The 24,060-nt window shown below is 40.5% G+C and overlaps 1 protein-coding gene across 1 annotated transcript; it reads left to right on the top strand.

Annotated features, from left to right (window-relative positions):
• The first annotated feature begins 54 nt into the window (after positions 1–54).
• On the top strand, positions 55–22,868 carry stard9 (StAR-related lipid transfer (START) domain containing 9). The gene is made up of 18 exons (XM_038294233.1): positions 55–60; positions 735–786; positions 1,005–1,130; positions 1,442–1,524; positions 1,644–1,705; positions 2,002–2,171; positions 3,179–3,653; positions 3,735–9,644; positions 10,490–10,666; positions 10,810–10,993; positions 11,342–11,488; positions 11,595–11,694; positions 11,798–11,964; positions 15,093–15,157; positions 16,174–16,376; positions 16,948–17,027; positions 17,391–17,549; positions 22,596–22,868. The coding sequence occupies exons 1-18, from the start codon at positions 55–57 to the stop codon at positions 22,695–22,697; spliced, it is 8,268 nt and encodes a 2,755-aa protein (XP_038150161.1). The 3' UTR covers positions 22,698–22,868.
• Positions 22,869–24,060: the final 1,192 nt, after the last annotated feature.

Here is a 24,060-nt window from a genome sequence, read left to right as displayed (position 1 = left end):
TCCAGATTCTGACATTGACAAGCATATCCTCAGGGTTGACAACTATACTATTTCATGCACGTGATAAGATAAGGCCTGGAAGCTCATGTGGTTTTGAAATCATACTGGAAAAATCTCTTAAGGTTTTTGATAAAACAAAAAAGTAAACAATTCAGTGTAAGATTAAAATGGAATACACCTCCTGGTAAGGCAGTTATTTTCTCAGTCCTCTTGCCAGCCACACAACAGTGTAACAGCTCTGTTTAGAAAGCAATGTGTCATTGGTGGAGTGAATATCCTAGAAAAAAAAGTAAAGAAATGTCAGATTCCAAATATGCTGTGCAGATGTTTTTTTCATTACAGCTGTTGAGATTCAATGTGAAAGTTAAAGGAAATTTAAATAGAGATAGAGCTAATGCAGAGTTAGAATATTACATATAATCCCCATAAAATACTGTAAATTAGGGTCTGTGTTTGCCAATGGCAAAAAATGTGTAAAATATTCATAATACATTATTAAATGAGACTATTACAAAAGATATTACTGCATATATCAAAATAAGAATATCTCTATTGAGAATTACTGTTTATGGGTGTAGTTATTCCTAAAACAATATTGAAGATTATATTTAGGTCAGTAGTTGCCATATACAACACATGCAATTGCATGCATTAAACTTTGTTTTTTTTTCTCCCCAGTTTTTTTTGCCTTTTTAAAGAAACTGCTTCTCATGTTAATTTGTTTTTTTTTACAGGAAGGAATTACCCGCATTGGACCACAGGAGCATTTTGAAGAACCACATATAGGTACATTTTTGTTAAGATACATAGACAAAGTAACACTCTTAAAATGTACAAATTACCCAAATAGCAAATAACATATTCGCTTCTCATTTTTGATCCAACACGTTCAGTTATCTCGATCTTATATGTTTGCACTGAGTGCTGATTTTGTGGAGCCTTGCAGAAATAAGCACGGCTTTCTATCTCTAATGTATGAAGCCATCTCCGATTCCTGTTTGTAGTCGTTCAAGGCAGCTCGCGCTGTGAGATTGAAAACCACGGTGGGGTGGTAACACTCCGACCGCTGCCGGGCTGCGTCTGCCTGCTCAACGACAGAGAGGTCACTGAACCCTGTAGACTGGCTCAAGGTCAGTTTCTGTCCTTTAGAAAATGTTTGATCGCAATGTCTGTGTCCACATGGGACGTTGTGTATTTTTAACTGCCGTAGTGATAACAGTTATGTTATAGAACTGAATATAAGATGGGAAGTAATGTAAAATTATCCCTGTAAACATTATCATGATAACACGTCAGCTTCTAAGGACATCATGTGGAGGAAAGAGCATGCAAACACCCAGAACCTGCAGCAGACATCCACATCTGTGTCCTTAGCTTGCATCCACACATTGCATCAAGCTGAGCGCAGCATGTTATAAAGAATACCTCTTTGCCTCTCTAGGGACTGTGATTACCTTGGGAGGAGTGCATAAATTCCGCTTCAACCACCCGGCAGAGGCAGCAATCCTTCGGGAGCGAAGACGGGTAGGCACTGCTCCCCTAAGCGTTGACATCTCCTTTGTGATAAGCTGCAAACAATATGAAAATCTAGCTCATACAGTCTTTTTAATTAAAGCAGCTTTTCTTTTTGCTGTTTTCTTTAGGTCAGTGAAGGCATTATGACATGCACCTATGCTGACTTTTGTCTCCCTACTCCTGACAATGAGTGAGTATCATCCCCAAACATAAATTAATAACTGTTATTTCAGCACTTAGATTGCACAAATAGGCCAATCTTTCGTGCTCCTGTTGGGTTGGTTTCATCAGCCCAAACATATCAACCTGTCTCTGGTTGCTGTTTACAGTTCAGCCTCAGGAGTTGCTTAGTTACTGCTGACGGCAGCTTTTAGTTCAAACCCTCGACACAATCCGAGAACCATGTTCTATCCTTTGTGTCAAATCTGTAAAGTAAAATATTGTTCTTTCTTTTCTCATTTCTTGTGTCCTGATTCTGTTTTGTAGTGTCAAAGAATTAAAGCTGGATCCGTGTGAGGAGCTTACAGCGAGGGGACGTGTAGAGGAGCAGAAGCGCTATGTGGAGAGTTTGCGACGGGAGATTCAGGCTGAGCAGAGAAGGGCAGAAGGGGAGCTGGAAAGGGAGCAGGCTCAGCTCCACCAGCAGTACTCTGAGAGTAAGGATTTTACTACTGTTATATATTTCATATATAAATATCATTTCTTAAGCCAATACAAAGTTGAAAGTATAAAAAAAAACATGTCTGCCCTTTTTTTTATAGTGCTTCAAACAGTGTTCATACCATTGAGCTGTCGAAGATTTAATTAATCGGAAGCCATAAATCTTAGTGTGTTGGAATTTAATGTGATGGAACGATAAAAACATGATATCATTGTACAGCTAAAGTGAAAATAGAGATGAATCAATATTTAAAGCAGTCACAGCTGGAGGGTTAGGGTTATTTATTTATTTGCAAAGAGAAGCTCTGTCCGATTGGGTAAGGAATAAACGGCAGCCTTTCCACAGATCCTCAGTGTGTCTCAGGACTTTGACTCGGCCATGAAGATGCTTTGGTCTCAACTGTTCCACTGCAGCTCAGACTTTTTGTACTGGTGTTTTTTGTGGTTCTGCTAGAAAATAAACCTCTGATGCAGATGTGTAGCTTTTCTTAGCACAGACAGGTTTGCTTCCAGCAGTGCCCTGTATAAACCTACGTTTGTTTTCAGCTTTGCTGTCGTGTTGGTGAAAAGCAGTCACACCAACATGCTGCTGTCATATTCCTCTATAGAAGGAGGATGTTTTCAGGGCGATCTGCAGTGTTTAGTTTTTTTTGACACTCAAATTTTGCTTGTAGGCCAAAAGCTAGCTCCTTCCTATGTTTGCAGAGATCTCTTTAACTGCAAGCCTTACTGATTTATTTGAGGAATGGTTTTCTTCCTACTCTTGTTTTAAAGCTGGATTAGTAAAGCATCACTATTTCATAGTTTGGCTGTGAGCAGATTATTCCACTAGAGCTAAGGATCCTTGCAGCTCCTCCGCAGAGATAATTTGGATGGAATTATTCTTTTCTACGTGTTTTTGTAATTATTGATGTTAATCCATGTGTAAGTCCAGGTGTAAATGTTTTTGCATGGCACTGTTTCTGATTTTTAGAGCTGATCAATATTATTTCTTTCACAATAGTGCAACAGTGGATTATGCATGAGACACTGAAATCACCAGATGAGAGGCGAAATCAAGACTCTGCTGTTCAAACAGACCTGCTCCCCGCTCCTCTTCTGGAAAAGCTTACAAATGAGACGTCCATTGGTCAGAAAAATACCAACATGGAGTTTCCGTCCAAGGTGATGAGGGTCAGGAAGAAAACGGTGCAGGATGAATTACTAAAGCATCATGCGCTTTGCCGCGCCGAGGGACGCATCAGACGGAGAAAACTGCACTATCAGCTGCAGAAAATCTCCAACAAGCGCCACCTGCTGGATGCTAAGAGGAAGTTACAGCAGCTGGAAAGTAAGCTTCCCCCAGGACCTGACAGCCCACCCTCTCCGGAGATGGGATCTCCCTCAAAGCTAGAGGAAGATTCATCTGTAACACGAAGACACTCTTTTTCACTAGATCTGCTGTCTCGGCTCTACCCTCAGCGCACACCAATCTTTCGGTGGGTATGTTGATTTTTTTATTTCCTTGTTTTACAATGCATCTATCTTAAATCTTTGTTCTCATTTTCTTCCATCAATAGGCACTTCCTCAAGAGAAACAAGTCTGTGGAACAATCATTAAATTCATCAACCATGTCTGATTCCAGTAGCGGCAGAAAGTGGGTTTCAGAGGAATGTCTTCCTCGGGGAAGAACCCAAAGTTGTTCTGGGTCTATCTTCACTGGACAAAATCAGAATACAGTAAACATCAGAGAAACAGCTACAGAACCAAAGCCTCAGCCATGTTTGGGGCAGCTGGGACGGAAACCTCTGCTGCCAAACCGAGATGTACTGTTTAAGAACAGATTTGATAAGAAATCAGTAGCTTTACTGAAATCACCTGTCAGAACTGTACCGCTCCCTGTGTGCAAAGAAAATCTACAAATATCTAAAACAGAGAAAGGCTTATTTGACAAAAGCTGTTTTCAGGAAGGAAAAGGATGTTTCCCTGCAGATAGAGATGGAGTTAAAATGATCAGCAGATCATTGTCTCATTCTGTTGGACCAAGGATAAAAACTGCTCTTTCAAAGGTTTTTAAAAAACCATCCTCGGCTGTTAAAGGCCGACGAATTCTTAGGCCTCTGGGAAGGATTGCTGGTAAATTTCCTTGGAGGAGAAAGAAGAGCCTGAAGGATTCTTTAAGTCATCAGAATGTAGGTTCCATCAAACAGACCATGTCATGTGAGGAGCTTGACCAGAGAGATCTGTTTGAGATCCACAGACACAGACGCTGGCATAGCACCGAGGCGCTGCTAAACAGGAGGAATGGAGGTGCAGAAGGACATGAAGGACTTTTTGGACGACTCAAAGAGCAGGAGGAAGGCGGCGAAGGAACGTCAGACTGCGATAGCCTTTTCTCTGTTGACTCTCTGTCCTCTGCCTACGCAGCAGCTCTAGCTGAGCATTTGACACAGGAAGATCTGGCTCTGAGTGAAGCAGAAAGCAATGACAGTAACATGTCCAGAGATTCCTTAAATTTAGAGAGCAGAAAATTCTCCACGGTCAAAAGACGCAAACAAGCAGCGGTTTCATCTCACTCACAAGTAATAGATTCTAGACCTCTATCTTTGCAGAGCTGTGAAACAGTAGAACCCAGCAGAGTAATGTGCCGGTCTCTGAAATCCATCGGAACATCAGCTGAGATATTTTTGTCTGATGAAAGCAGGAAGTCCCAGGGTGAGACGTCTTCAGCAGCTAACGGCGTGCACAAATTAATAGATGATTTCAGGAAGTTGCAGACCACTTTGACCAGCAGCTGTGGTGGGAGAGAGCCAAAAAACCTGCTGGGTCTCACTGAAGTTTGGTCCTCTGCAGATGTGACAGAAAGCCAGAGCTTTGATTCTCTGCCTCTACCAAGAAAAGTTATGCTCTTTAATGCGGACAATAACAGCAGCAGTCTGAGTCGGGTTAGTGGGAATCCGCCAACCCCACAGAGTCACTGCAGACATTTAAGCTCGGAGGTTTTAAATAGTTCAGAGCTCGATCAGTGCCCTGAAGGGACAAGAGAGTCTGAAAGTATTGCAGCCTCAGAAGGTATCTTGACATCAAATAACCGTGATAGCTTCCCGATGGATCACTTTGAGCAAATTAACACAAGATCCTTTAATGCACCTCGAGATTCTGTGCTTCCTTTGAAACAAACTGATTACATGTCACAGAAAGACATTCTCCAATCAGAATCAGATGTAGCAGAGGCAGTGGTTGGTTTCCCTGCAGCATGTGGCTCAGCTTTTCCATCATTAGCAGGGCTGAACCAAACACCTGATCCTTTCAGTCTGCTTCAGCCTCTTAGCAAAGAAGCTAAAAATTGTCGAGATTTGCAGCCGAATAATTTTAGCAGCGCAGAAGGCGGTTCAGTTAAATGGGAGGAAACCAAAAGCAACGAGCTGCTGTTCATTGCTCCCCAGCAGGAAGTTGTTAAATTGGCCTTTAAAAATTCCAGGAAGAGGAACAAAGACCATCAGACCGCTTTTATGGGCTGCTTGAAAATTCCTAAAAGGAGCGACAGCGAGGAGTTGGAAACTTTCTCTGCACCAGGTGACGGCTCGGACGGTGTTTGGTCCGACAGCGACGCTGAAAACAGCAGGGACTCCAAAGGGGAGATTGAAAGCCAAGGATTTCTGTCTTTCTGTGTTGATGGCAGCGACAGGCGAGCATCAGCTGTTTCAGATTCATCGCCACTTTCTGATCATCAGAGCACTGACCTCGAGCCAAGCGGCCCGATTCTAAAGTCTGAGCAGATATTGCACTGTGACAGAACTGTTAGCGATAACAAAGTTATAAAAACAGCAGATGTAAGAGTAAGTAGAAATGTTGAAGCTTTAGAAAGGGTTAAACGCGACACTCAAAGCGACAGGAAACGTCAAGAGAAAACAAAGCACATGTGCAGGTCAGAAGCAATTTGCAGTGCCATTGATCTAAGAATCTCTGAAGTGATAAAAGAGCACATGGAATCACCAGGAGGGATCAGCAAAAGTCACAGTCTGGGTTCTTTGTCATCTCCGGGTCATTTTAGCTTGGATTGTAATGAAAGTAGATGGAAAGATGACCAGCTGAGAGATGAGAGGAAAACTGACATGAAAGACGGAAAAATCTGTGCAGACGTGCATACATTAGTCACAAAGGAGCATTTGGAATCCCATTCGCCTGTAGATCAGAGTACTGGCCTCAAATGCGTAGAAAACCCAAAGGGGAAAAACTCCCTCGCTCGAAAAATAACTGATGAAGCTACATGCAAAGTAACATCCTCCCCTGTTCAGATTCTGATTCAGGATTTTGATGCCGATCTCATTCCTGAACTTAAAGCTCAGCACTCAAATCTGCAGCCTCGGAGATATATGCATGAAACAGCTTCCTCTTCAAGTTACAATGAGAACCGCTGCCCTCCTGAATCAGACAACGTCAATATTAATCTCATACGTGACGCTGCAAAGACTTACAGTTATTCATCCCAGCAAAACCCGCCACAGATTATTCAGGTAATCCCATCCAACGCTGGTATATCTGCAGCAGAAAGCTTAACACATCAGGTAAAATCTGACAAACACATCTGTAACCAGATGACATTTTCTACTGTCCTTGGAGAAAATGTTGAACTCGGCCCCAAGGCGGGAGGCAAACCTATTGCAGCACAGGATCAGCCCCCTTCTCGGCTAATTTATGCAGAGAACACAGCCTCTGTTGTCAGAATGAATTCAAAGGACGGACGTCCAAATTCCCAGAGCCACTTCAATGAAGGCCATCAAATAAACATCACAGACCTCAGTTTAACAAAAACGGATAAAGGGTTAGAGGCTGTCCGTTTCTACCAAAATGATAAAATACATGTGCAGGAGTCAAACTCCAAAAGTATTTCTCCTGCTGAAGATATCACTATAACACAGGCCGAATCTTTTGTCTTGTCCAAAGAGGCAGCTGTAAACCCATCAGGTGGCCTAGCTCTTAAGAAGAAAAAAATCAAGACAAAGAGGCTCAGAAAGTGTGATGTCAAAACTCGCCCTTCTTCTTCTGACTGTTCTCTGAAGTCATCAGATGAGGATGATGAGGAGAGGGAAGGGAGACAGAGGTATCATTGCAAGTTGGGATCTACAAGCAAATGTAAGATGGAAATCTTCCAGGAGAATCCTGATGAAAGTAAACAATTTAACAGACTTTTTATCCCAGCAAAGCACTCTTTAACTCCTCACACAGCATCCCAGAGGAAGGATGCAGAATTTAGTTGCCAAAATGCTAAGCAACATAAATCACACTGCCAGGACTCTCCTATCCATTTTGCATCGAGTGACATCAACCCCTTTGTTCACCAATGGCAACACAGCGATTCAAACCAACACTGCTATAAGACCCCAGTGTTTGGGAGCGCTGCGGACCTTTCCTGTAAATCCCCTCTCCTGAACACCTCTGAGAAACGTATGGTTAGATGCTCCAGTGCTGATAACGATTTGAACGGGCAAAACTCTCCTTTTAACTCCCACCTCAGCACGTACGCCACCAATAAGGGGCTCTCCAGTACACTCAGCAGCATCGAGGATTATAGGGAAAGAAATGGCGAACAACTCGCTGCCTGTCAGAAAGCGCCGGTTACTGGTTCCGGTGTTAATTCAAGTCAGGTGGATGAAATCATGCTGGTTTATTCATCTGAACAAGAGTCAAATCCAGGCCAAATGCAGGTGCAGAGGAGAAGGATGAGTGATCATGGTACTCAAACAGAGCCTAGAGTCAACGCAATCAGTATTGCTGTTCTAAAGAGGAAGGATCGCCACAAAAGAAGCAACACTGACGTTCCTTTATCCCAGAGGAACAAAGTGGATATTAAAAAATCCCCAACGTGGGCGAGTATGGAAACCATGTCAGCTCACCTCTCTAAGCTCATCCACAGCACTTCAGACCTGTTGGATGATGTCCAGGGGATGAGGACGGGTGAAGTTAGCAAATCCAGTCCTAGGAGTATCAATACTTCACAGTCTAACTTATCGTACAGCCATCTAAATGGATGTAGCAAAAAAAATAGCTCAACTCAAACCGCTTCTGATGTTGGAATCCAGACGGAGGAGCTGGTAGCATCAACAAAACCTAAAGCTGTCATTAATGAAGCAGTTAGAGAGCGGTCTAAAACCTATGAAGTGAAGGTGGTAGTGAAGGTGATCAGTCCTGAAGACAAGAGTTTGCACAGAATGGTTGAGAAACATGCTAACGGAAGTAAGTCAATGCTGGATCTGAGCTTCAACGCCTCTGCTGCTTCCCAGTCAGATGATGATCCTCTCAGATCGTCATGCACAAAGACTGCAGCCGGCTGTCAAACGCACATGAAATCTGCTTTCTCCCAGCCGTCAAAGCACAGCTCTATCGAGGAACTGGGCCACCGAAACATAGCCGTCACCTCCAAATCGTCAAGAAAGTGCTTCCAAGGGACGTCAGTCACCAGCAATCCTGCTTTTTTCAAAGAACATCCAACTTTTACAGACCGTGCGTCATCTCCCATTTTTCCCACAGGAACAAGATCAGATTCAAGGCTGAGAAGAAAACACTCAATCCATTGTCAGCTAAAACATAAAAATCCACAAACAGGCCATCCCTCCAAGGAGGATGCGCTTTCCTCTGCTAAGACTACTACACAGGATTTAGATTATTTTCCCACTAAGCCAGAAACAATATCACTTAAGAGGCTCAGTGAAAGCAGTAGTTCGATTCCGCATGACTTAGGCAAGAGTTCCTCAAGCCTTAGATCATCACTGGGTACGTACACAGACCTTGAGAAGAGAAACATGAGCTACAAGGAAGGAGACATTCATGGGGCTAGCTTAGAGTGGCCCAGTCACATTTTCCGTACTTTTAGAGAAGCTCATGTGCCTGGGCAGCAAGAATATGACTATACAGGTACTTCGACAGATTTCTGCATTGACACAGAGCGTCCAATACCTTCTAGTGACAGTAGGAACCATTTGAAAGAGGATGACATGGTATCTCTGGCACAGAGCGAGTGCAGCACAGAAGTTCTTGTGAACACCGAAGTCGCCTCAACTGTCTCTCCTTGGGACGATCATCATAGAGTCCCAGGCGACCTGCCCTTGCACAACAAGTTCACCAACTGGTCAGGCGTCAGTCAGAATGGACAATCACAACGCTCAAACAAAATGACAAAAACGACGCCTACCAAAGACTACAGAGGCTATGCTGAATGGGACAAGATGGAGAGCATGGATTCAAACCTGGAGGCACACAGCGACAGAAGATCGCTAGAGATACAGAAGCTGCGGGAGGAAAGAGAGCGGGTGATGGCCACTGTCAGCCTCAGTACGAGCCTGACACCTCTGACCGTGGAGCTGACGGAGGCGAAGCTGCATTATGGGCTGGGAGAGACGGACGCGCTGTTAAAGATGCTGTCCCCAAGGTCCAAAGAGGAGCTGCAGCCGCTGACTTCATCTGCAACCAAACAACAGCTGTATGACAGGTGAGGACCAAGAAACACCCGTTTAGGTAGAGAGCAATGACTTACGGTGAACTCGTAAGGTATTCATGCTGCATGGACCGGTTTATTCATTCACTTTTAATAGACGTTATGAAGGTGAAGTGAAATAATAATGGTTTTAAACAGTAATTTCAATCTGAAAGGTTTGATACACCTGAATACAAATTTAAATTTAGAGTAAACTAAATTAATAATGGAGCCCGCACATATGTTCAAATGTCCAGGAAAATGGCAGAAATATCAGGGATTAGAATTAAGCATTTATAAGATCAATTTAGCTGTCCCTATTTGGAAACTCTGCATGCCAACATGAACTTTTTTCTACTGTTAAATGTGGCAGCATCATGCTTTTGGGATGATTTTCTCCAGCAAGAACAATACTAGAGCCTAAGTGCAAATGCATGACTCAGACTATTGTTTCCAAATAAATTTGCAAACCATTGTTCATTCTCTTTTGATCTTATAAAATGCATTACAGTACTTTGTGTTCTTTCTGATAAGAGGGGAGAAAGTTCCAGGTTGGAAAACTTCTCCAATTAGTGAACTAAAACATTACTCTTGGCTCCACTGTGTTATAACCATTATGTGATATGCTAATAGAATGTGCTGCAATTTATAAAATACAAATTCTCCATTCTGACTCCCAGCTCATCAGAAAAATGTCTTGATCAAAAGTAGGCTAGACAAAGACTCTTGTTTTGATGAGTGACATCCTGCACCACTTACATCCACCCACACATTTAGGGAACGCGGTAAAATCTGTGCTGCAGATTCAGCTCAGACATGTTCTTTATCCTTAAAGCACTTTAATTTCCTGATCCTCTCAGGCACCGCCGGAGCATTGATGCTTTAAGGCGGGAGAGGGAGGAGCACCTCCAGACTTATCGAAGAGCTCGCAGTCTGAGCCCCGGCAAACATCCCCCTCCACGAGAAGCCATACCCACATGCAGCAGCAGCAAGGCAGACCACCAACTACAGCGCCGAGAAGTCGTAGACAGCACAAGGTGTGCACTTTAAAGCCTTAATAGAATAACTTTAATTTGTCTGTTGAGATGAGCACATCTGTTTTTAAGTTAACTTATATAGCTTTAAGTAATGCATCTAGAGAAAATGGAATTAGTTTTTAAGAAAATCATCTGTGTGACAGTTTTCCAGATCCCCTAAGAAGAGAGGGACAGCATCCACCTGACATTGAGCAGCTGCTGCGGGACTATAGCCGAGCCCGAGAGGAGGCCAGGACGGAGATCGCTAAGGCGCGGGAGCGGCTGAGAGAGAGGACCGAGCTGGAGAAACAGAGGATACAGAGGCAGACTCTCTCCCAGGGAATAAAGGTCAGTTTTCATGTCCTGACTGGCAGGATCATAATTAACGTCCTCCTGGTGTAATATGACAGTGTGGTCATTAGCTGAACACAGCAGCCAAAGATTCCTTTAGTAATGTTGGCAGCCTCAGGAAGCTTTTCTGTGGATAATAACATTTATCTCTATACTAATGATCACATTTAAATTGTGATTTCATACTTTTTTGGTTTCTTACCATAATCCTGCAAAGCCCATCTGTCCAAATTGTTTGATTTAGACTGAAGCAGATTGTTAAAACTTTGATGATAAATTGAATCGATGTTTGTCAGATTTTGTGGGATTCATGAGAACCGTAAAATGTTTGCTGGATTTTCTCAGGACGACCTGAAGCATCGGACAATGATCAGCAACAGCACTTTGTGCACCGGCTCCAGTCTGAGTCTGTCCTCTGGACCAACGTCTGGATACAACAGCGGCAACACCACTCAACCACAGCCTTTCAACAGGCCGCTGTTCAATCAACAGGTTGCACAGAATCCTTTTTAGAAGTTGTGGATCCTAATTGTTGTATTTTTTTACTTTAACATTTAAAACTGGGACATGTTTTTTTTTTTTTTTTTTCTGTTGACAGATTGTTGGGGTCCAAGGCGAGGGACTGAGGCTTAGGACACGTCCTCCTGTCTGTGGTTTTCAGACTGTGAAATCAAAGAAAACATGGCTGTCAGCTCAGGGTAACTACGTTCTCTCCAGACAGATTTAGCCTGGGTTGTATTTTCATTTTCTCCTACGTTTTCTCGTCTTAAATTCCTCTTTGCTATGATTGTGTTTTATCAGATGTACGGCTTGAGCTGCCCGTTAGCAGCTTTGAGCCATTGATGACTTCTTCTCCGTCGCCGCCTGTTCCTGTACGGCAGCGCGCCGCCTCCTTTGGCTCTGCCTCTTCCATATCTACAGCGTACCATGACATCACTTCCACCCTCATCAGCCAGGCTCTGGCTGAGGTAGTTAAAAGAAAATATATTTTGATTTGTTTACATTTTTTTTCTGCTTATACGATACTGTACATCACAATTTCTTTATAAAGAATCCGATCTGATGGTAATTTTTAAAGTAATATATATTTTAAAAAATAAAATATTTTTCTGAGCTTCTTAGAAGCCTACAAAATAGAACCTTTGCTACTGTTGAATTTGTTTTACTTTCCAAATGTGTCTACGTTTTTTCCCCTCAAACAGAGATTCTAATTTACTGAGCTACAGAATTTACTGACTGAAAACTGATAGAGGAATGATTGTGTGTAAAAATTGTACTGGATGCATTAAGCAATTAGAGTCAGATTTCACTTCTTCCAATAGTCCCTATTTAAAGATATAGTGGGGGATGTTCTTTTTACGAGTGGATCATCAAAATAAGTGGTCCTCCTAACTGTCAATCATTCTGGTGATATATTTATGTAATGCCGTCCTACGTGCTCATTTCCATTTTTTACCTAACCCTATATCTGGCTGCAGACAATGACCTCCCCTCTCGTACACAGATAAGGACATTGATCGACATATGAACGAAAAAGGAACTTTTAATCATATTTTTAATGTTTTCATATTTCATATGCATGGATGGTCTAAAATTAACAGCTTTGGGGGACAGATAAATTCGGATGAATACAATTTTTACTACGTATGGAGGCAAGTTTTAGTTGATGTGTTACAGTCAGTGTCCGATAAATATATTCTCTGCTTAGTGGTTGCATTTCCCTCTTTTGCCAACAACATCATTCTATATCAATTTTTTTTATAAAAAAAAAAAAGAAAAAAAAACGGCCCGCCATTACTGGTTCCGTCCCGATAGCGGAACCAATAAAAGCGTTGTTGCGGCCGGGACATTTGGGAGATGGACCGTTAACTTTTTGTCTGGAAAATATGAGCAAGTGTAAATGTAACGAAAATTGTCTCCAGCCAAGAGTTTCCTCCATGGCTAAAACCAGGGAACATACATGAGGCTCAGTGGATTATGTGCAAGAAGCGATTCAAACTCGAAACGATGGGAATTAAAGCTACAGTGTGTAACTTTTAGCGACATCTAGTGGTCAGACTGCAGACTGCAGCAACATGAACATCTCCCCCCCACCGCTTCTCCCCCCCAACAGTACGGCGAGCGTTACGGGACAAAATGTCTTCCACGACGTCCGCATCACCTACCTTCTCAAGTGATGAGGTTTGTTTACATAGATAATTTTACAGATAGTATTTCATTAGTCTGTGTAGGGTATAGATTTCATGTAGACTTAAGATAATTAATATACCCGTTATTTTTTCTACATCGTTGTGACGTTTTGGCGATCTCGCAATCGCTAGTTTGTTGGCTCTGCGCTGCCGTAGCGCAAAGATGTCTGCATCCATAGCTGCGAGACCCGCTCCTATGTAATTATAAATAACAAATTCTAAGGCAACGCAAATATTAAGGTTAAGAGGCTGAGCTCGTAGATGATGATAAATAACATAGTTATGTATAATATATTACATTTCTGACTGTATATCCCTATAATTATTACACACTGTAGCTTTAAGGCAGTGGAGTCGCACATGCGAAGCGCAAAACACAAAGCGTCAAAATCGAGTTACCGAGAAACAGCCGGTATTTCTCAGTTTAGTTCCACCCTTGTCTCTGCAACGCCTCCATTTATCACCAAATCAAACATACTAAGAAAACGATACAAAGGAAAATAGCTGCAAAAAAGACTTAGCACTGGTTATGTTGTGGCTTTAAAACTGATTTGTTTTGTTCCCTGCTAAAACAAAGTTTGTGAATTCAGTTAAATAATTGTTATAATATATCTGTCATTTGTGTGCTTTTAGCTTTCTTCCTGTATGGGAAGCTTTTCAAAATTTGAAACATTGTTGCAATGGTTTATGTTCAAATAAACCTTTGGGTAAAGTTGTCGCAAGCAGGTTTTTCTTGTGTTTCTTGTAAATTTTTATTTCAAAAGGCATTAAAAAGTCTTGAATTTAACTTGCCTTATGCTGTAGGAACCCTGACTAGCCTTTTTCATTGGTATTTTAATCCATTTTCTCATCAATATGCAAGAGTTTAGGCCGATGCACGCTCCCGCGACAGGGGAGGTGTTTGTAGGCAGTCAGGAATTTCTCTGCATTTATCTGTCCACTAAAACTCTCAATTTTAGGGCATACATGCATAAGAAATATGAAAACATTAAGAATATGGTTAGAAGTTGCCTTTTCATTCATATTTCAATCCGTTTTCTTATTGGTGTGCGAGAGGGGAGGTAACTCTCGTGTGCAAAAGGAGAAATGGGGTCGTGCACGCTCTCACACACATTAATAGGCGTTCCCTCTCAGGAGCGGGTACATGGTTGTGCATGTGAAAATCTGCGAAAATCATCCAGTATACCTTTAATATTGATCTAAACTTTCACGATTAGTTTTTAAGATACAAAATAAAAATGCAGTGAAATGGCCCAGTACTAGACTGGAAGCTTCCAGATAAGACCCGACAACTATTTAAGGAGGGTCAAATAATACGCCATGGTCAAATTACAAGGAACAGGGAAAAAAAAGAAAGAAGAGTTTTATAATAAACCAGTTTAAACTTTAAGAAAATCTGGGAAACAAGTACGTATAAGTAATAAATCAAAAAGTAATACATTTTAGAATCAGTGGATTAAATGAACTTTAATGGGTGTGAGGACATCTAGAGAATATTTTAATTAAAGTCACATCTGGTGCCTTAAAAAAATCCTACTGCTGAGTGTGTCATGTGTTTTCAAACTGTGCTTCTGCCTCTGAGGTTTGGATCAAAGCTAATAAAGTCACAGGATTCAAAACATCTACTTGATGTTTGGGGGTTTTATTTGTCAGGAAAATAAGAATGAACCCTTTAAAAGCTATTAAATCAAAATAGCCCAGACCATTCAGGCTGTGTTGGAATAATTTTGTTTGCACCAAATGAGAGATGCTTTTACACAATGTAGCCTATTTAATCATATGCATTTGAACATACATTAAGAAATGAACACATCTGTTAATTAATTTTGTAGTAATATTTAAAGACAAAAAAGACATTGGGTCAGATTATTTGTGCAGACTTTTGGTGACAGATTCTTTCTCGACAGGTCCGAGTTGCTTCTATGGGGGATTTGGGAAACCTCTGCCAGGGAAAAGCCTCAGCTGGATGGAGGTGAGCATCTTCTGATCAGAGGTGGAAAGAGTACTAAAAAATTGTAATTGAGTAAATGTATCTTTACTTTGCCTAAATTTTACTCAGAGTAAAAGTAAAATTACCCATCTCAAAATGTACTCAAGTAAAAGTACAAAATGACTTCATTTAAAATGTACTTTGAGTAAAAGTTACTTAGTTACTTTGAGTTATTTAATGCAAAAAAGGATGAGTCATGAATCGAATTGACCACAAGGTGTTTTAATGGATTTCAAGGCGTATTTCAGTGGACATCCACACTTGCAAAAGATCAGCTGGGCTAAGGAACATACTTCCTCACAGCACAAGAACAGTCACAACCTGTACCATAAAGTGCAAACAATTTTCAATCCTACTGTCCAACAGACAACACCATGATAGGAATAAAGAAATTTAAACTTTATTTTAAAGTTTTCAAAATGCACACAAAATTAAATGCCCAAAAGATACCAGAAATGAAACTAAAACGCAACAGGATCCCACTGTTATTAACAAGCTCCTCATTTAATGATTTTAACTGACACTTGTTTTTACATCAATTGCTTATATGTTTGAATTGTGTAAATAAAGTGCTGTTAAAAGTCAAAAGTCTTCTTCTATTTTTTTATGGCGATTATGTGTCGGTTCTGTGACACGGGTTTAAATTTCCGGCCGTATTTAATTTTTTCACCATTATTATTATTATTTTTTTTTTACTCAGTAACGTGAGGCGGTTTTAAATGTAGTGAACTAAAACTACTTAGGTTGAAATTTACTAAAGTAAAAGTAAAAAATTACATATTTCAACAACTACTCAGAAAATTACAAATCACTTATAAAAAGTACTCAATTACAGTAACGTGAGTAAATGTAATTCGTTACTTTCCACCCCTGCTTCTGATCAACCATTTTTAAAATACAATCAAACTTTGAGGCCCGTTGTAAAGTAAACTGAAAGATTTACTTATGCATGCAGCCTGACTGAGACCTGCTAATGCTTTAGCTCTGTGTTTATTTAGTCACCAAGGAGAGGAACGAGGAGTTCAGGCATACTACAAGAGTTCCCCCAGTCCCTCTGTCCATGGATTTCTCGGGGCCGGGGAGGTGGAACGACCAATGGACTCTTTGTGGAACATAATCAGCCAGACGTCCAAGAGCCACATGTATAACCAGTCAATTCGCTCTGTGTGGACTCGACCACTAGATGACAGCACTCAGCTGGGTGAGCCCATGACGTTATCCAGTCTAGCCTGCATCCTCTTACAGAATTTAATAGCTGTTTAGATGAAGCACACGTAGATCTATTAGCTGTAAAACTGTGATAAGGCCTTAACTAAGGAAATTAAAAGCAAAAAAGAGCCCACTATAAGGTCTCTGAAGGCATAAAAGAACTTAGCTTGGTATGGATGTCTTTTTCCAAACCTTTAGTGAAATTCTTATATGCATAATATTTGTATATTTTGTCTTTAGGCCCACAGTGCGCTCACATTCATCACTGACAAGATTATTGTAGCGCAAAACCAGATTTGCTTTTCCACCTGCAGCACCCTGCACAGCTTTTTGTTGGTCTGTTCCTTAAAATCCCAATAAAATACATTAAACATTGTGGTTTTAACTTGAACTATGAAAAAAAAAAAGTTGCATAAATAGCATTTTAAGAAACTTCTAAGGTTTATTTTCGAGAACTAACTTTTTGTCATAAATGTATTCTTTTATACAGAAATTAAACTTAGAAACATAACAATTATGATTTACTTCTAATGTATTTTATACATCTGTGGTTTTTTGTTCAGTTTACATTTTAACAGATCCGTCTGCCTGCCACCTCAGCCAGCCGCGGGACTTCTGCTGCATCAGCACTCAGTCTAAACAGGTAAGCTGCAAATTCCACCCGAATGGCGGAATGATTACATCTGCTCTTCTTTGTGCTGAGGTCAGTTAAGCTCTGGAAGCAGTGGCACGCTTTACGGTAAATAAAACACTCAATTTCCTCAGGTTAGATACCATGCAACAGCAGTGGCAGCCTGTAGAGTTGTTCCTTCCACAATAGGTAGAGCGTGCACTTTACAGACACCTCACGCTCACTGAACAGAAAGCATGAATGACACTGACCCAGAGGCGGTACTTGCAGAACAAACCATGTCAACTTGTTGTTCTGGGTGTTGGAAGAGTTCCCTCTGCTGATCAAAAGGGCTTTACAGGCTGTTTTATTGATGGTTTCTTCTCTCTCACTCAGGGTGGTTTAGGTATCCTGGCTATGCAGTCTGTGTTTGAGGAGTCTCTGCCTCGTCCCAGTGTTGACGCCATCCGGGGGGAGATGCTGCCCAGCTGCTGGATCCTGCAGCCGGTGATACGTGGGGAACAGGAGCTGACCAGAGTCGTCTACTTGCTTCAGGTCAGATATGTTAGTCATTTATTGGTACATGCAAGTATTCATTCCTCCTGTATGGTTATGGATTTTATGTGAGATACATACATAAAATAGAGCATAATTAATATTAGTATAATTCTCTCACCATCAAGCGGGTTCTTAATAAAAAAAAAAAATCCAATTTCAGGGCTCGATGTTAACCATCGCCCGATCTCCTGGGGCAAGTAGTTTTTATTGTTGGGAGAGTACACATTTCATTGCATTTGCCCACCGGGCAAAAGGCGCGTCATTTGATTTTCCACCAGATGGCGTGATTTTTGTCCACCTAGCGGTAATTTTGATGTAGTTACCAAAACGACAAACAAGCTAGAAAGCGCTATCATATGGCAGTCTTCTGTACAGTGATGCAGGTCATACATTAAAAAATGTTCATTAAATTTTTTCTCTTAGACATTGGAGAGGTGCATTTAAATGTTATAGAGCTAAACATGTTAAATTGGTGACCTGTTATGTTTTTATTATTGTCTTGTTGCTGCATTTATTTTGTCAGGGAAAACTAATCCTGAGTCAGTTAAAAGTCAGGGAATTCTGAAAATATGTAAGACTGTGGAAACCCTGCATAAAATAACTATGTATAATGATTCTCTAGAAAAGTCACAGTATTTTAATAGTATTATCTTGAATAAACATACCGTGACTCTAAAATAAGTCATTCATTTGTGACATTGACTTCTGTCTTGTGATTTATCTTACATTTTTAACCTGTCAAGTTTTTTTTAGATTTTTAACATTACAATTTATATTTTTCCAAGCAGACAACAGTTTAAAGGAAAATTCCGGTTTTTAACACTTTTAGCCCATTTTCTGTAGTGTCCAGGATGAAATCGAATGATCGACACCAAAATTTTGACGATTGGTCCTGTCTCTGCTATTTGGCTCATGCAGAATCCCCCCCTGGCTGCTTCAGAATGGCTTCCATAGTGCATGTCCGATAATGTCCTTAAAACAACCTTAAATGTTCTTTTTTTTTTTAAATATGCTACTCACCGGGTCGTCAGCGCTGTTCAATGACGTTCCAAAAAAAGTTTCGTGAAGAAAAACCGTTCCTGTCTTGTTTTATTTAGCATTTTGTAAATCCCAGAACTATTTTTTCCGATACATCACAACCGCTTATAAACTTCCGCTTCCCGTTCGAATTTGAAGCGTTGCACACTCCAGACCACTAGTTGGCGACGGTATCCTCTACCGTCAAACTCAAAGTCCAATATGTCCTCCTCAAGAATCCACCTTTCGTATTCCATTTTCAGAGTTTTTTAAAGTGTTTAACAGAGACGTTAGCACCTCGACGTCGGAGTACACAGAGTGAAGCAGAAACACTTGGGCCTTGCGAAAAGACTACAACTAAGCGTAAACAGGCCCCATTTCCGTTTCCGGTGGCGGAGGGATATTGACTATTCCAACAGAACTCAATGGGATTTACAAAATGCCAAATAAAACACTACAGGAACGTTTTTTCTTTACGAAACTTGTTTTTGAACGTCATTGAACAGCGTTGACGACTCGGTGAGTAGCATATTTAAAAAAAAGAACGTTTAAGGTTGTTTTAAGGCCAAGGTTCTCAAAGTGTGTGGCGCGACCCACTGGTGGGGAATTGAGACGTGACAGGTGGGGCGCGCCAAGTTCCGGTGTGTGTGTGTGTGTGTGTGTGTGTGACTATAAATGTAGAACATGTGAGAGCAAACTGTCCTTATAGCTGTATGTTGCCGCTTTTTAGACCAATCAAACCCACAAAGTAATCATTAATAGCCTACATGCAGTCTAATTAAAAGAACATTAGATATGAGAAAAATTTAATCTGAAGTGCCAAAATAATGATTGACGTGACGTCGGCATATTATTTGTAACGGAATAAACTTTCGCGCCCCAGTGTTGCCAACTCAGCGACTTTGTCGCTATATTTTAGACCCCTCCAGCGACTCTTTTTAAAAAAAGCGACTAGCGACAAATTAGCGACTTTTGGAGACTCTTACGTGAAAGCACGTATCGTTCCTTTTCTTGTCCTCCAGCGGCAGGTGCTGCCGTGGGGCGCCTCCGTCCCAACCCCGTTCTCCCCCGCTATCGCAGGAGTCCCTCTCAGCGCTGCAGAGACACAGCATGTTTACCCTCAGCGTCCAGACTGCAAATAAAGCGCACATGCGCCAGGATTGACGGCGCAGGTTGATCATAAATAACTGAATTTGAAATATTTTATCTTAAATAAATAGGACCAGTTTATTGAAATGACGTCTGACTCCACCCTGAGGCTCAGGTTTAATGCTCAGACTAATAGTGAATTCTGGTTTGGAGTGGAGAGGGAGTATCCACTCATCGGGCAGAGAGCTGTGTGCATTCTTCTTCCCTTTGCCACATCATATCTCTGTGAGATGGGCTTTTCAACTGTTGCTTCACTGAAAACAAAATACAGATCTCAGCTGAACATTGAGCATGACTTGAGAGTGGCAGTATCAAGCCTGCAACCCCGTTTTGAGAAACTGTGCAATGCAAAACAGGCTCATTGCAGCCACTGATGCAGGGATAAATAGACCTGTATTGCCAGATGGATTTCACTTCTTTTCTTTTATTAACAGATTGCAGAGTGGCTCTTTAATTTTTTCTATCTTTGAGCTTGATACAAATTTTGACACAGCTGCATTTTTATTTTCTTTATTTTTGAGCTTGCTGTTATTTGATGTAGATAGTTTGTATTTAGATACTACTTGTTACTTCAATAAAATTGGAAAATTTTAAGATTGTTGCATATTTCATTAGCATTGTGTTGGGGCGATGGGGACAGGCGGGGCTTGAAAATTCCCCCTTGTCCAAAGTGGGGAATGACAGAAAAAGTTTGAGAACCACTGTTTTAAGGACATTATCTGACATGCACTATGGAAGCCATTCTGAAGCAGCCAGGGGGGGATTCTGCATGAGCCAAATAGCAGAGACAGGACCAATTGTCAAAATTTTAGTGTCGATCATTCGATTTCATCCTGGACACTACAGAAAATGGGCTAAAAGTGTTAAAAACCGGAATTTTCCTTTAAAACAAGGTTTAGTTTGAAAAGAATGTGCAGGAAGGATTGAAAAGCATGTTAACACACTAATGTAGGCTTGAGTTCATTATCTGACGCATGCAGATACACACCAGGAACCTGGAAACTTAAAAAATACTGAATTACAAAAAACATTTAAAAAACAAACATGTTTCATTGATATATATACAAAAATGAATATTAGGAACTATATTTATCAAACATTATACTGGGCAAGTAAAAATTGTTTCTGGGCAAATGAAATGTGAAAGTCACTTGCCCAAAGGGCAAGTGGTAAAAATCCTTAACGTCAACCCCTGAATTTGCTTTTCCAAAGCCTGAAGAGTTAAAAAAAAAAAAATAGAGAAAAGAAGGGACCAATGGGTAAGTTCTTTCCATTTCCAGGATTATGTGGGACAAACTCTAGTTTTCCTATACATTTACAGCAGAAAGTAAGGAAAGTAGGAGCCTAATTTACTTCAACCTTCGGGCAAATGTGACAAGTACTGTACTGTTTCTTTATAAGTGTTCAGATAATTATTTAACCTCATAGGAGAGATCCAGGATATCTGCTAGGGAATTTAATCCAAATACATGCAAAACGTCCAGTTTAACACTACTTAGCCAAACAAAATGAACAAATAGATGCTGAGAAGCACATCAACACTTCGGCAACACTGTTATATACATTAAATTCGGACGTGCAAGTGGCACAGCGATTAGCACGCACGACCCATGTACAGACGCCTCAAGCCTTGATGTGATAGACTCGGGTTCGAATCCGACCTGTGGTCCACGTCTCTCCCCCTCTCTCATACCCCCTTTACTGTCAGTCTACTGTCGAAAAAAAAAGAGCCACTAGTGCCACAAAAAATTAAAAAACTTAAAAAAATTCTATATATTAAATCCCAAGCTTTGCACTTTCCCATGGTATCAGTATCAGTGGCGGTTTCTGTACGCAGGTTTAGGGCAGCATGAGATCCTCTGTTCTCAGACTTGTACTTAATATGTTAGCAAACTAGGGGACATATTTAGCTAAGACCAGTAAAAATCACTCTGTGGGGTGAAACGGCTCAGGGACCCAGAGTGCAAGCTGTGGGGATCAAACCAGATACTTGCAACCATTTCAGAGCACAAGTGCCCTACTCTAACCACCAGGCCACCCACTCCTCTAGTCAGAGCTTAATTTACTTGGACATTTGTGGTGACACCATTAAAATGTCCTGCTCACAGGCACTCATCACCTCTGACTAAGCTTAAGCTTTTTTCACAAATTAACAGTAATGTCAGACTCTAGATGTGGAAACCAGGTGGAAATACACCTGAAATCGCAGTTAAAGGTTTTTTTTGGAAGTATTAACCTAGAAGTTCTTAATCAGATGTGCAGCAGCATTGTGTTTCCTTCACAATCATGCACCACTTTATGCTGGTCTATAACTCTAAATCCCAATAAGAGGCATAAACATTGGTGGTTGCTATGTCACAGAGTAATAGGGTAGAATCGTTGTTCAAAATAGTGATACTGCTTTTTCTCCTCATATTTGCTATAATCCTGGAAACATGAGGTTGAACTAATCTTGAAGTCGTTGATCTTTCACAGGGTTTATTATTAAGTAACTATGGTTTGATATAGTAGGAAAGTAGTAAAAACCAGGAAATAAGAGTGCCCAGCTTGGGTTTTATAGGCAGAGGATCCAATATTGACCTGCAGTGCTGATCTACAGCACATTGAGTTTATAGCCCACTATTGGCAAGACTCTCACTATTAATGAAATTAGTTTGACTGAGCTAAGGCTCATGGATTAGCTCCATGTAATTGCTGCCACTGTTTACATTTAAAGCTGTAGCTGCTGAGTCAGACACAACAAACGAGTGGATGCATTGAAGCTGTGTCTAAAAAAAAAAGGAAATATCTAACACTTGCCAGAAATCTGACTTTGAAAAGAAACATGATCTTTTATGAATGAAGCCGTCAACCCTGCTTTTTGTTTTCCATGAATAGGTGGACCTCGGCTTTCCATCGTTTCCTCAGTGGCTCTTGAAGACGGTTGCCAGGAGACAGTCAGCTGTCATCGCTGATCTGGATGCTCTCCTTGCATCATAACACCCTGCGGCCGTGAGCGCTTTGGCTAAACTGTCTCCAGCGCGGCGTTAAAGATGTGAATTTGCACCTGGATCTTATTTACTTGACTTCTTTATTTCAAAAAGGCACTGTCATGACATAAAGTTGTAGCAGCTTTGTTTTTTGTCTTTTTTCTCTCTAAAGCGCTGTTTTATATATATATATATATATATATATATATATATATATATATATATATATATATATATATATATATATATATATATATAAATATAAAATATTCATGTTTTTATATTTGTATAGAAATGCTATCGACATTGTATTTTACCAAAGATGCATCCAAAGTATAAACTTTATTTAATGACTTTGGTGTCTAGCTCACTTCTGACGATCAAAAGGAGGTGAGCACCATCGTCACTTTGCAAACAGCTACAGTTTTAATGATACTTTGCAGCAAAAAATGACTTTATTGTAATATATAATATTTGCATGAATTGAATATGCATTGGGTACAACATGCAGTTCCATTGTTTAATTTATTTATTGCTGATAATTGATTGATAGGCATGGTCACACACATACAAGCACCTCCATTGTTTCAGAGAACGATAACCAAAGGAAAACTGCTCCTTAAATATGTAATTTCATTTTCAAGTGAGGCATAGTTTTCCATTATTGACCTTAATTGAAGCTAAAAATCTATTTAAAAGCTTCACTGCGGTTCTTTAGCGAAAAATTGGAGCGCATGTTTGGTCCATGTGTGTCAGAAAGCAGCAGCTAAGATGCAAACACCTCCTGGAGGAATAAAACTCAGGAGCTTTCAAATGTAATGTGTTTATCTAAGAGCACTGGAAATGTTAACCAGCTCTCTGTAGGAAACTAAACAGAAAGTGTCAAATGTTTTGGATGTAATGAATTAAGGGTAATTATAAAGAGATGGACATTAAACTGAGAAGAAAGCTGGTGAGGTTTGTAATACGCTGACAATCTCCAGAAAAAGGAAGAAAGGAGTTTTTCTGAATAATTTTTTGTTCATAAAGCCTGTGTATAATTATAATGCTTCTTTAAAGAGCGTAGCACAATGCTGTGTTTTACAGCTGCATGCAGAATGCTTGTTCTACACCTCAGATAAAGAAGGTGAGGTTTATTTTAAGCTATGCAGGAGACTGGTGATGTCTCGGTTGCTGTTGGTTCAACTGTATCATCATATGAAGCCATAATATTTAAATTGAAGGTCTGGGAGGCTTTCCTGGTCTCACGACAACCAAAGAGGAAGAAATTGAAGGAACTCAGATATGGTTTGTTTTAAAATATATATTTTTATCTGCAAAAATTTTGTGTTGTGTCATTTCTTTGTTCAAACCTATTTATATTTGGGCACTCT

This window comes from Cyprinodon tularosa, unplaced genomic scaffold (assembly GCF_016077235.1).
Source record: "Cyprinodon tularosa strain WSP-4 unplaced genomic scaffold, ASM1607723v1 ctg1097, whole genome shotgun sequence".
Taxonomy (NCBI): Eukaryota; Metazoa; Chordata; class Actinopteri; order Cyprinodontiformes; family Cyprinodontidae; genus Cyprinodon; species Cyprinodon tularosa.
Note: the sequence above shows the minus strand (reverse complement) of the source record. Positions and strands in the feature narration are given on the sequence as shown.